The following is a 12,575-nucleotide window of genomic DNA, read 5'->3' as shown; positions in this document are numbered from 1 at the left end:
GGCCTTCAAGAGGGAGATGTCCTCCAAGACGATCCCAGAGTGAGTGCCCTGTGATGTGTGTCATTAACCTGTCCTGCCACTGCCCCTTGGGTTAACCAGGGCCTCACACCCCAGTGGGCAGGTGCCATGGGAATGACCGACATTCACTGAAACTCCCCACTCACAGGCTTCTCAAGTGGATCGAGGATGGGATCCCCAAGGACCCCTTCCTGAACCCTGACCTGATGAAGAACAACCCTTGGGTGGAGAAGGCCAAGTGTACCATCTTATGAGCCTGACCCACACTCTGTGTAAGGTGTGACTTTATAAATAGACTTCTCCAGGTGTCTTTGCTTTTGTACATTCCCTGTGGGAGTCACTGTGATCTGATGTCCTAGGACAATGGGGGCTACAGCAGGTCCCTGATGTACAGGCTGCGTCGCACAGCATTGGAAACACCCTCGTTGAACCGGAACCAAACCTCACTCCTGCCCACTGCCACACCCATGCGCCACTCGTCTGTGTCCTTCTCTGGGGCCTCAGCTTCTGCAGGGACCAAAGGGTTGCATCTCAGCAGACCCCAGCCCATGTCCCCACCCCACCCCTTCTTCTGTAACCCATACGCACCTCTGCTTGGGACTGCCACTCTCCTGATGACCACACGTCCAAAGAAGTCCCTCTCAGGCTAGCAGAGAAGAGGGACCACCAGATTGGTATGTGGGCAAGAGGGCACACCCAAGCCGTTCCCATGGGAGAGGAGACTTCAATGCCTCAGAGCTAGACCTGCGACTGGGAGTATTTCTCCTAACCCACTGCCCACTTTCTGGGAGCAACAGGTAGGTCCTTGAGACCTGGAGCAAGCCCCACCCTCCAGTCATCATTTTGCCCCAGCTCTACCCCCCATACCTGCTCCTGCACGACTGCTTTCTTCATGATGTGTTCTAGTCGCTGCTCGTGGTTACGTGGAGCAGGTTGCCTCACCACTTTATCCCCACTGTCTGTCTTCAGACTTGCAGGCCCCGAGGGACCCTGGTCCACCTGAAAGGAAGTATGGTAAGAGCTGGCTGGTCAAGGACAAACCACTAATAGTATGTGCTATCTCAGCACCAAGGGGAAAGCTTACCTGGGGGCCACCTCCAGCCCAGGCCAAAGCCTCTGCCCGCCGCATCTTCTCCATTTCAATCTCCCGGGCAATAAGCTGCTTAGCCTGGTAGGTGAGGGGCTTTCGGGCAGGCAGCTCAGGGAAGCGGCAGACCTCCTCCACATTCCTGACCAGGTGGGTGAGGCAAGGTACCAGGGTACCAGTCAGCAGCACCAGGGTCCCCGTATTGCATCAGCCCCACAAACCAAGTTCAAGAGCTAGGGTGTGGAGTCAGTAGGACCAAGGTCGCCTGTTACACCAACCCATACACTAAGCTCCTGACACTACATCCTAACACAACAGCAGACTCAGTTCCCCCAAATACAAGTGGGATGACAAATAACATGCACAGTGCTTTAGGGGGGATGTAAGAACAGGCAGGGACACTGGGGGCCTCATGGGAATTGCAGGCTCTCTGGCTTGCTGCTGCTGTGCCTCAAGTCACTCTAGCCCTCTGGAGCCCGAGGAGCAGCAGATACAAAGACATAGAAGACTGTCCACTTTTGGATGGACAGAGGTTAATGAACCCTATACTGAAATTTGGACATCAGAACAGTGTCTGACCTGGGGTGGGGCATAGTGCCAGCCACATCTGTGCCAAACATAAACTACAACCAACAACCCCTTGGACACCTCACCAAGACCACACTGGCTTTGGCACCCACATTGCAGATCCCCAGGTCCCCCCCCCCCAGCCTAGGGAAAGGGGCACTCACGGCTCCAGCCTGTAGAAGTACTGCCCATCAGGTGTGCGCTCCTGGTGATAGGTGAGACTGTAGGCAAGCATGGTACCCACAAGGCTGGACAACTGCTGCTTTTCACGGGCACTGTACAGCTGTGTGCTCACCTAGGGTCAAGCGGGTGGGCACAGACAGGGCAACTGAGCAATGCCAGGAGCCACACCAGCCACAAACCCCATCCTTTCCTCCAACTCTGACACTTACAGGGCGCAGCTTGGGTGCGAGGACATCCAGGAGCAGGCAGAGGGTATCTAGAACAAGGGCCTGAGGTGTGGCCCTGCTACGGGTGGATGGTGCCATACCTGACACCAATGTCTGGATGTGGTTCTTTGTCTGGCTCATCCGGGTCTGGGCCTAGGACAGAAAGTGAGCTAGGGCCAGGTGAGCAGAACCCCCCAGGGCCACACCCTAAGTACAAATGTAGCAGATGACACACCTCCTGCTGGCTGCTGGGGAAAGTGATACGTGGCACGTGGCTGGAGGCAAAGAGCACGTGGAAGGCCGCAGGCAGGAAGGGCAGGTAGCGCAGCAGCTGGAAACTCTGCCCATGGTGGGCAGCCTGCTCCAGCAGGTCATCAAAGGCCAGCCAGTCAAGGGCACAGCACACGGTGCCGAGGCTGGAGTCGCGAAGGCGAAGGCATAAAAAGTTGTCAAATAGGCCCTAAGAGTAATGAGCAGGCCGTGACCCCCTGTGGAGCAGGTAGACCCAGAGCCTCTGACCCTCATCTCCCCACAGCATGAGCTCCGGCCTCAGGATCCTTTCTCTAGCTCCTGCTCTGTGATGTCCAAGGTGTAGGATCAGCTGCCCATCTGGGGAAGGATCTACTTGTCTAATGAAGACCCTGAGACAAGGGGGATGGGACAGCCCACCCACTTGCTTCCAGGGGTCCACATGGTCTAGCCCCCATGCCCTGATGTGGCAGAAAGTATATCCTCAGAATCCAGGGCACAGCAGCCCCAGCTTGGTCCATGTAAGTCTAGTGCCCACTGGCCACACCACATAGCCCCTCAAAACTGCAGATTTCCAGATTGTCGGTGGATTCCCAACTGCTAATCCAAAGCTGCTTAGAGTTGAAAGCAGCTTAAGCCAGGCCTCTGGGGGATAGTGGAGGTTATGTCATTTGCTCAAGTCCAAACCTCTCCCTACCTGCTTTCTACCCATGTGCAACCCTCCATTTAGAACTTAATGTCTTTGAGCCCCAGACCCAACATGTGCCGCACAGAGATCCCCAAATGGCTCCTAGTCACCAGCCCAATCAAAACGTATCCTTAGATGCCTAAGCTGTCTTCTGTTACCTCCAAATTTATTGTTCCCCTCCTGGGTCTGAGGGTCCTTCCTTGTGGCTCCTGTACTTAATCCTACCATCCCCTTGGATGCCTGATACCCATCTACCCACACTTTGGAACCAACCCAGGGCATCTTTTGTTAGTACTAGGATCAAGGAGCTGGGGTGAGCACAGGTACCTGGACAACCTTCTCATGCTCGCCTGCAGAGGTAGTCACACGTAGGATATGGTAGAAGCGCTGAGAGGCCAGGGTCAAGGAGCTCTTGTCCCCATCATTAAGGAGGAGAGCATGGGTTGGTAGGATCAGGTCCTGGCCCACAAGTCGCCTGCAAGTAGAGAGTGCCGAAGCTGATGCCAAGCCCAGTTGAAAACAAAGATGCCACCAGCATCCTAGCTACATCCTGTATATCCAGAGTGATGCCTTGGCTGGCCTGTTTTATATCACTCTGAGGAAACAAGAATCTCTAAACAGTCATCTAGGAACAAATGACTATGACTGACTAAAGGAAGGTCAGGGAAGGTCAACCTCTGGGCTACTCCCCTTGAGACACTAACTGGGCTCCAACCCTGGTCAGGTTCCTACCCAAAAAACACAAGTGAAACTAAACAGCTGTCCTGGAGGCCTGGCAGCACCAGGTAGTGTCTCAGCTCTCGGCACCAGGAGCATCCAGAACAAGGCTGGACCATTTATACCAGCTAAATTACCTACCTCTGAGCCCTGGGCAACTGGAAAACCTCTTGCCACACAGAGAATAGCCCTTTGCGCTGGTCCTTCAGGCCAACACGGGTGGTCTGCACATCCCTCACACTCAGGTCCCGCTGGCCCCTCCCATACAGAAACTGGACAAAGGGAGAAAGAAGTAAGCAGCAGCCACCTCAGCCTACCCAGCCTCACCTGAGCCATAGTCCCACCTGTAGGGTGTTGATGCAGGCACGGATGTCGTTGTCAGTCTTCTCACAGAGGGCAGCTAGTGCACCTGGGTCAGACCGCATGCCATGTTGCAGAGAGATCTAAGACGGGGTGAGCACTATAGTGTCTACCACTGCTGAGAGGACCCATGCCCAGTCTAGCACATCCTCAGAGCCAACCCTGTGGCCACAACCTGGTTCCCTGGACACTGTGAACAGTCCTGTGCTGGGGCAAGCAGAGAGTGCAGTGCAGTTCCTACCATAGACCTATATTACACCCTGACAGCTCAATACCACAGCCAATGTGAGAAGACCAGGGTGCTCAGGGGGAAGGAACATGGGAAGGCAGGTCAGGATAGAGGCTGCATCTTGCACCAGAAGCTGTCCTCGTCCCTGCCCTGCTGACCTCCTGTAGTCGCTGTACCAGCCTGGAGGGCAGAGTTGGTGGAACATGGAGCAGAAAGGCCTGCTGTTTCAGCTGTCTCAGGGAAGGTGTAAACCTGTAGGACAGGACCTACTGTTGCCACACCAGGGACAGGCACAGGGGCTAAATCGGGGGACCCTTCTGCCCAGGAAGGCCCAGTCCCTCTACTGCACTCACTGGTCATTGCAGATGCAGATAATGGGCCTTGTTAGGAGGCCCCCCTCAGCCCTGCGGTGCCGACCCCCTGCAGGTGCAGCTGTGCCTCCTTGCTCAGCCTCCTGTGGACCCTTGCGATTCAGGATGCTCAAGAGAACATTGATGGCTGCCTTCAGGGAGGCACAAAAGATGTCAGTGAGCCAGAGCCCTAGTGTACCCAACCTGCTTCCTATCCACCCACATTAGCAGTAGTGAGGCCTACCGTGGGGGCCCCATCGATTTCATCAATAACCAGGCAGTTGGGCCTCCCACCCGCACCCAGCACGGACTCCATTTGTGTAGCTGCTTCAATGCGTGTTCGGAAGGCCTCAGGACTACGATCATCACTGGAACAGCAAGCAGAGTTACAGATAGCGGTCAGCATCCCAGCAGGATGCTATAAGGCTCCAGTGGATGTAGCTACCACCAAGCTCAGCAAGCCCTGAAGGACATGTACCAACCCCAGGCTACACATCCAAGGCCCTAACTCTACCCACCAGCCAGGGATTTAGAGCTGCACCCCAGGCTCAATCTCACAGAACCCCAGACATGGGTCTTCTCAACTCACCTGGCATTCATCTCAACCACACAATATCCTGCATGCCGTGCAACGACATGTGCCAGTGTGGTCTTGCCTAGTCCTGGAGGGCCACACAGCAGTGCCACCTACAGTCAAATCAGAGGATAGAATGCTGATCCCTTAGCCTCCAGGGACCTCATGGCTAACTGCCAGGGGCTATCAACAAGGTTGATCACTGCTCCCCCCACTCCAGCCATCAAAGAGAACTCATAGTAAGAAAACCCCGAGGAAGCAAATTATGTGGGACTTGACAGGAACGCCAAGACCCACCCAGTGGGCCCATGCCCCTTACCCACTGTCCATCACCCTGTTCGTGAGGCACGGAGCCTTCAAGGAGTGCTGACTTTAGGAGAATGGATTCAACTTAAAATTCTCAACATTGGCACTTGATGCCAAACCTGATGTTATTGTACTTAAAGGTGCCTCATGGACATCTTCAATAGCACTGGCTACCCAGAGGGCAAAGCCCCAAGCTCAGCTATGTTGACACAGGTCCGGGTGGGGTTTACCTTCTGCCGGGGCCTCCGGCTCGGGTCCAACTCAGCTTCTAGCATCTCCTCCAGCACCTGCTCATGGCTTTTCCACTTGCCAGGGGCTGTGGCCTCCTTCCCAACCCGGGTTGGCTCTATACTGGGCCTGGCCTTCCGGGCAGGCCTCTCATGGCCAAACACCACAAGATCCCATAGCTTCAGCCACTTGAGGAGGCAGCGGTTAGTGAACTGTTAAAAAGAAAGCCTAAGGGAAAGGCCCCTGCCAAGATCACATTTTCAACACAGACAGGAACAGTGAGGCTCAAAGGGAAGACCCAGGTTCACTAAGGCCTCCATCTCTTAGCCCTGTCCCAACTTCTGGGACCCCATGCTCACTCAGGACAACCCACTACCAATTGCTGAGGGTGAGCAAAAGGACAGGCTAGGCAGCAGTTCTCAACCTGTGGATCATGACCCACTTGGGGGTTGAGTGGCCCCAAGACTACCAGAAAACACATATTTACATTATGATTTATAACAGTAGCAAAATTATAGTTATGAAGTAGCAATGAAAATAATTTTATGGTTGGGAGGTCACCACAACATTGTGGTGTCACAGCATTAGGAAGGTTGAGAACCATGGAGCTAGGACATTCAGACCTGTAACAAAGCCTACAGCAGGTCACAATCAACTAGCAGTAAGCCACTTTTGTGCTGACTCAGTTTCCCCATTTACCATTCAGTCCCCATATCACCCTTAGCACCCAGTGGCCCAGGACCACAGATATGAACTGGATCTAACCCTTTTCCTCATGCTGACAGGGCAAGCTAGTCACACGTAAGTGAGAACAAGAAAGCTCACATCATCGCTGAGCAGCTCTGTGTAGTGCTGGGGTGCAAACTCATCCACCCAGAGGTAGTGCTGAGTAGTGTCCTGGCCCGGGGCTGGCTCTTCCTCAGGGGGCCCCTCTGGAAGAGCCTCCGTCCTTTCAGACCTGAGGCTACAGAGAATCAAGTCCTGATTCACTACACAGAGGTCACAGTGACCCATGTCCACCACACATGCCAGAAGATCAGTCCAAGAACAAACAGGGATGCCCGGGGTAGGAAGTACACAAATCACCTGTGTAGAGTGTCTGAGAGCTCTTGGGCCTCCTCAAGCAGTTGCTGCCGTCGCTATACAAACAGGATAGGCTGGCATCAGGACAAGTCCAACCAGCACCTGGATTCAACATACATACCTCCCCACACTCCACTAAACTCACCATGTTGTCAACCTGCTCCTTCAAGGAAGTGAAGGGGACACCCAGCAGGTCCAGCTGGCCTCGGCCTCGCCACTGGACATCCAAAGGAGGGCTCTGGGCAAGACAGATTTGTCATCTCTGTAACTCTCCCAGGTCACGGGAGCACCCGCAATGCCCTTGCCCAAAAAAGTTGACAGAGAGAGAGAGAGACAAAACCACAACTATTCAGAGAAGACAGGCCACACTCCGATAGGCCTGATCCAAGGGAGGTCAGCTGTAGGGTGGGAGAGGAAAACAGAAGAGCAGAAAGCCAGCAGCTGAGGTACAGGCTGGCACTCTAAGGCCACCCCCCCCCAAAGAAACACTGATGTCCCCAACATCGGACTACCTGGGCATGCCAATTCCAGCAATTCACACGGGTGAAACTGGCATCAGAACCTGCTAAAAGCCCATTGGCAACATAAAGGAACCAATGCTATGGCTAACCCCATGCTGTAGTCACATACCTGCAGCCCAGTGCCTGTGAGGTCAGCCCGGAGCACCAAAAAGGCTCGCTCTCCACCTGTGGACGTCACATTGATGTACTCCTCTAAGACAGGGGGACGTCTCAGGACAGGGTTGCGGGGACTTGGCAAAGCCTGCGTGGTGCCTTTGTCAGCACTAGTGTCCGAGGGCCTAAGAGGGACAGGCATTTCCAGTCACCTCAATGGGGAGCCTGGACCCACACTCACCCCTCTCTCCTCCCATAGGCTTCCACTCCCAGCGCCTCATCCGGAGACAAGCAGCTGTCCAAGGTAGAAATTACATTCCCGCAAGCAACACACCCAGGGTCCAACATCCCAGGGAAGACCTCAGGACTCGGTGGGGGGGTGATGTCCCCTGGAGGGGAATCGGGATACAGGAGCTCCTCCATATCTGGCTCAAAGTTCAGCCTCTTCACCACCTCCAGCCTGGGTCGTTTGATCATGGGGCCTGCAGAGACAGAGGCAGGAAGAGGAGGCAAAGAGGAGAAAGCTGGTCCTCAACATCCCCTACCCCAATGCCAACTGGACATACTGGAGGGTTCAGGCTGGTCCCTACGAACATTCTTTCTGGTATTGCGGCAGTCATTTTTTGGAGACCCCACAGGGCAGGGACGCGGGGCAGTGTCCCCACCAGCAATGGCCTCTTCAAACGTCAATGGGGGACGTCTCGCTGGAGTCTGGAGGTTCCCAAAGGGCGCCGGGTCCTGTGTCCCTGCTGAGATAGAGATTCACAGCAGCCGCACACAGAAGCGTACTCCCAGCCACTGCCTATCCCATCCACGCAGCTCTTCATGTCGGCAGGAGGATGCAGCCACGACCTGGCCGAGACCCAGGACCCGCACCTACCTTCCAGCTCCGCCAGCACTTCAAGCTCGTCCGCGAACTGATTGTGGAAGTCATCCTCCACACCGTACAGATGCTCCTCGAAGTCTTCCATGACCTCCAGTGTTGCCAGACCACTGCTCGCACAGCAAACTCACCCTCAGAACTTCCCGCGCCACTGCTACTGCGCGCCACTCCCCACGAACCTCCAGTACCGCCAATCAGCAGCAGGCGTTTCCAGAAGCGCCCACTATTGGCCAAGGGGCAGGGCGGGTCTTCTCACGCAAAGGGCGGGAGAAGAGAAATAATAAATTCAGTGGTGGAAGCAGAGGACCAAGAATACTTTTTATTGGCCTGTACAATCATCTGTATTCCCCGGGAGGCGGGGAAATAGGAGGTGGGGCTATGAAGATGCGTGCGCAGATTGTCCGGGAGGGGCCTCACTAGCCTTCGGTGGGCGGAGCTCCAGGTGAAGAATACCATTGGTCAGTATGGTCATCCATTAGCGGGTGAAGGCGGAGCAGCATGCCAGCCAGGCCAAGACCTGGTTCGTTTTGTAGGGACGTCTGTTTGGATGCAGGGCTGAGAAGTGACATTCTGGCCCCTTGATCCTTTTGCAGGTAAGTCCTAAAGGGTCCGCTTGTGGTCACAGGCTGGTGGGAGGCAAATTAAGGAGCGCCTGCAGTTCTGGGTGGTCCAGGGCCAATCAGGACGCAGCAGCCCCTGTCCTCTTCCTTGCCTACTCAGGGAAAGTCCATAACCTAGTGTGTAGGGATGAACTGGACAACCAGGCTGTTAATTCCAAATCCGGGTCAGGGAGAGCTCCCTCAACCTGAGTCCAGGGCAACCAGAACCTCCTGACCTTGGCAAGACTCTCAACACCCGGCCTTGACTCCTTATGGAAGGCATGAAGGGTTCCAAGCAGGTGCCGGTACGCAGTAAGTGTGCACAGTGCTTGAGTGCAGGTCAGGCACCCCCCCACTCCAGGTTCACTCCCACCTGCGTGCAGCCCCACCATGGAGCCTGGCAGCATGGAAAATCTGTCCATCGTGTACCAGAGCAGCGACTTCCTGGTGGTGAACAAGCATTGGGATCTACGCATTGATAGCAAGACCTGGCGGGAGACCCTAACCCTACAGAAGCAACTATGTCACCGCTTCCCAGAACTGGCTGACCCTGGCACCTGCTATGGGTTCAGGTACAGAGCCAACATAGAGAGCCCCACCACAGCATCATTCCAAAGGTTTCTGGGACACTGGACTCTGCCACAATGGTGCTAGCCAGAACACAACAGGGTCCAGCCACTGCTGCCCCTCTACCCCTTCCCAGGTTCTGCCACCAATTGGACTTCTCCACCAGTGGAGCGCTGTGTGTGGCCCTAAATAAAGCAGCTGCAGGCAGCGCTTATAAATGCTTCAAGGAACGGCGAGTCACCAAAGCCTACCTTGCACTGGTAAGTCCTGGCCAGTTCCTAAAATACAGTGTGGGGACTCAAGGCTTCTAGCCTACTCCAGCAGATCCCTCTAACCCAAGCTCCATGTCAGAGGTGTCAGTGTTGCCCTGTAAGCTATATGTGATGTCCTTGCTTGGCAGGTCCGGGGCCATGTCCAGGAAAGCCAGGTGACAATCAACTATGCCATTGGCAAGAACAGTACAGAGGGGCGGACCCACACCATGTGCATCGAGGGCACACAAGGTGTAGTGGTTGGGATAGGGACAATGGGCATGAGACCAGCCTGAACCCTGCATGGATGGGAACAGCTGGGCAAATGTGGATTGGAGCTGGCTCAAGCTCTAGGGGTGGCCCAGCTGACCCCCATATTTGCCTTTGCATACAGGTTGTGAGAACCCTAAGCCAAGTCTCACAGAGCTGTTGGTCCTGGAACATGGACTGTATGCTGGAGACCCTGTGTCCAAAGTGCTGCTAAAACCACTCACAGGTATGTCCAAGACAGGGGAGGACAGGAGTCTGGTCATATAAGAAAGGACCTTGAGCCGGGCAGTAGTGGCACAATCCTTTAACCCCAACACTCAGAAGGCAGAGGCAGGTGGATCTCAGTGACCAGGCCAGCCTGGTCTACAGAGCAAGTGCCAGGTCAGGCTCCAAAGCTACACAAAGCTACTCCAAAGCTTGAAAAACAAAACAAAAAGAAGGTGTGCACCATCACCACCTGGTAAGAGAATCTCTCTTTAAAAAAGAAGATGGGGTGGCATATACATGTAATTCCAGCACTCTGGAGATAGAGGCAGAGAGATCAGACTTCATACCCATCCTTGGCTACATATGGAGTTCAAAGCCAGCCAGGGCTACATAAGTCCTGATCTCAAGAAAAAAGAGAAAAGGGGTCAATAAGATGGCTCAGTGGGTGAAGAAGCCTGACAATCTGAGTTTGATCCACAGACCAACATGGTAGAAGGAGAGAAACTGTCTTCTGACTTCATTTGTACACTAGCATCATGCAAGCACATATAGGAATGCACACACAATTAAAATGTACTTTAAAAAAGATTTATGGAAAGATGGCTTAGAGGTTAAGAGGACTGGCTGCTCTTCCAGAGGTCCTGAGTTCTGTTCCCAGAACCCACATGGTGGCTCACAATCATCTATAACAAGATCTGGTTCCCTCTTCTGGCAGGCAGGCATACATACTACATGCAGGCAGAACACTGTGTACATAATAAATAAATAAATCGAAGAACAATTTAAGGGGAGAAAGAAAAGAGAGTTGGGGGTATAGTGTAGCTGTAGAATGCTTGCCTAGCATGAACAAGGACCTGGGTTCAAACCCCAGCACTGCAAAACAAAACAGAAATGCAAGAGGCTGCCGTGTTGCTCTAAAGCCACCCCAGAGAACTTACTGGATACTGTAAGAGCAAGGTAGGGACATGACAAAGAATGGTTCATCCCCGCTTGACCTCCCATCCCCTGACCCCACAGGCCGGACGCACCAGCTTCGTGTACACTGCAGTGCCCTTGGCCACCCTATCGTGGGTGACCTGACTTATGGACAGGCTGAGGACCAGGAGGACCAACCTTTCCGCATGATGCTGCATGCCTTCTACCTGCGCATCCCCACACAAGCTGAGTGCGTGGAGGCCTGCACACCTGACCCCTTCCTGCCTGCTCTTGATGCCTGCTGGAGTCCCCATACCTGCGTTCAACCCCTTGAACAGCTCATCCATGCCCTACAGACTGATCCTGACCCCAACCCTGTGGATGGAGGGCAGAGGCCCTGCAGCCCTTCCACACCCCTGCCCAGGCCAGGTCGGCCCCCTCCTGAGACTGAGGCACAACGAGCATCATGCCTGCAGTGGCTATCAGAGTGGACACTAGAGCCAGACAACTGAGGGACTCTGGGCTTTAGGGTTTGAGAGCTGCTAGACTCAAGCTGTGATTGCTACAGGACAGGGCACTTGGGCTGTGGGACAGATGTCCAGTAGGCAAGTCTTTTGCTCAGTATTCTTCCAGGGAAAGCTAAGTTCTTTCCTCATGGAATAGCTTTCTGCCCCCTAAGCTTCACCCCAAGCTTGCCCAAGCCTTTAGCCAGGAGGGGAAGAGCCAGGATCCTTCTGGACCCCATGGTGCCTGAGAAGGGCCATCCTGACATTAGCCTAGCTGGACTCAGTTACCTGCAGCCCCCACCTGCCTCTTGCTGCCTGCCACTGTCGTGTGCCTTTGCCTTTGCCGAACTCTGCCAGAGCCTCACCTCATCTGCCTGCATCCAGCATTTGGCCCCAATGTGTGGGACTGTGTTGGGGTATCAACAGCGGCATCCTCCTTGCATACCCATCTCTCCAAGCTTGATGTGGATGCTGCTCCTCTTCTGTGGGCTCCTGGCTGGAGCTTTCTGCCATGTCACCATCTCCCTGGCTTCCACATAGCCATAGACTGTCAGTGTCAGCCTTTGGGTCCTTTGCTGGAAGCTTTCTGAGCTTCACCTACCCATCCCCACAACATGGTCATAACACCCTAGCTGCAGCTAGGGTCTAGGATTCAGAATAAATGTTCAGTGATCAATCCTAAGAGTGACCACAAATATATCTGATATGGGGCACCCTTGACCCTTCCTTGCTGAATCTGGCAGATCTCTATCCCATGGCTGCTTAGCAGGACCACTGTAGACCTAAGGTCATGTCTGATGCCCTTCCTCGCCCCATAGGCAATAAGAAACATGAAATTAGGGCTCGGGGGTTCTTAATAGGGACCAAAATTGGGTCATATATCCAGTCCCCAGAAGGCCCCTCTGAGTTAGAAGCATT

General features: G+C 54.2%; 2 protein-coding genes across 5 annotated transcripts; one reads left to right on the top strand and one right to left on the bottom strand.

Annotated features, from left to right (window-relative positions):
• Positions 1-285: 285 nt before the first annotated feature.
• Chtf18 (chromosome transmission fidelity factor 18) lies at positions 286-8,674 on the bottom strand. Of its 3 annotated transcripts, none has more exons than XM_051181098.1 (22): positions 8,340-8,674; positions 8,026-8,208; positions 7,794-7,941; positions 7,476-7,644; positions 6,991-7,083; positions 6,849-6,901; positions 6,588-6,726; positions 5,765-5,974; positions 5,244-5,341; positions 4,899-5,022; positions 4,658-4,806; positions 4,463-4,556; positions 4,060-4,158; positions 3,857-3,987; positions 3,326-3,473; positions 2,297-2,521; positions 2,065-2,214; positions 1,837-1,967; positions 1,103-1,247; positions 886-1,017; positions 607-664; positions 286-525 (listed from the first exon to the last, which is right to left on the bottom strand). In XM_051181098.1, exons 1-22 carry the CDS (start codon positions 8,428-8,430, stop codon positions 389-391), a joined length of 2,907 nt encoding a protein of 968 aa, XP_051037055.1. In that variant the 5' UTR covers positions 8,431-8,674; the 3' UTR covers positions 286-388. The 3 variants fall into 3 exon arrangements, with proteins under 3 accessions (XP_051037055.1, XP_051037056.1, XP_051037057.1); XM_051181099.1 differs by having other exon boundaries at positions 8,125-8,208; XM_051181100.1 differs by lacking the exon at positions 8,340-8,674 and having other exon boundaries at positions 8,054-8,164.
• Positions 8,675-8,795: 121 nt separating this feature from the next.
• Rpusd1 (RNA pseudouridine synthase domain containing 1) lies at positions 8,796-12,339 on the top strand. 2 transcript variants are annotated; one of them, XM_051181095.1, is made up of 6 exons: positions 8,796-8,935; positions 9,325-9,513; positions 9,645-9,768; positions 9,909-10,011; positions 10,154-10,255; positions 11,254-12,339. In XM_051181095.1, the coding sequence occupies exons 2-6, from the start codon at positions 9,332-9,334 to the stop codon at positions 11,661-11,663; spliced, it is 921 nt and encodes a 306-aa protein (XP_051037052.1). In that variant the 5' UTR covers positions 8,796-8,935; positions 9,325-9,331; the 3' UTR covers positions 11,664-12,339. The 2 variants fall into 2 exon arrangements, with proteins under 2 accessions (XP_051037052.1, XP_051037053.1); XM_051181096.1 differs by having other exon boundaries at positions 8,814-8,935; positions 9,303-9,513.
• The last annotated feature ends 236 nt before the right edge of the window (positions 12,340-12,575 follow it).

Source organism: Phodopus roborovskii, unplaced genomic scaffold, assembly GCF_943737965.1.
Source record: "Phodopus roborovskii unplaced genomic scaffold, PHOROB, whole genome shotgun sequence".
NCBI lineage: Eukaryota > Metazoa > Chordata > Mammalia > Rodentia > Cricetidae > Phodopus > Phodopus roborovskii.
Note: the sequence above shows the minus strand (reverse complement) of the source record. Positions and strands in the feature narration are given on the sequence as shown.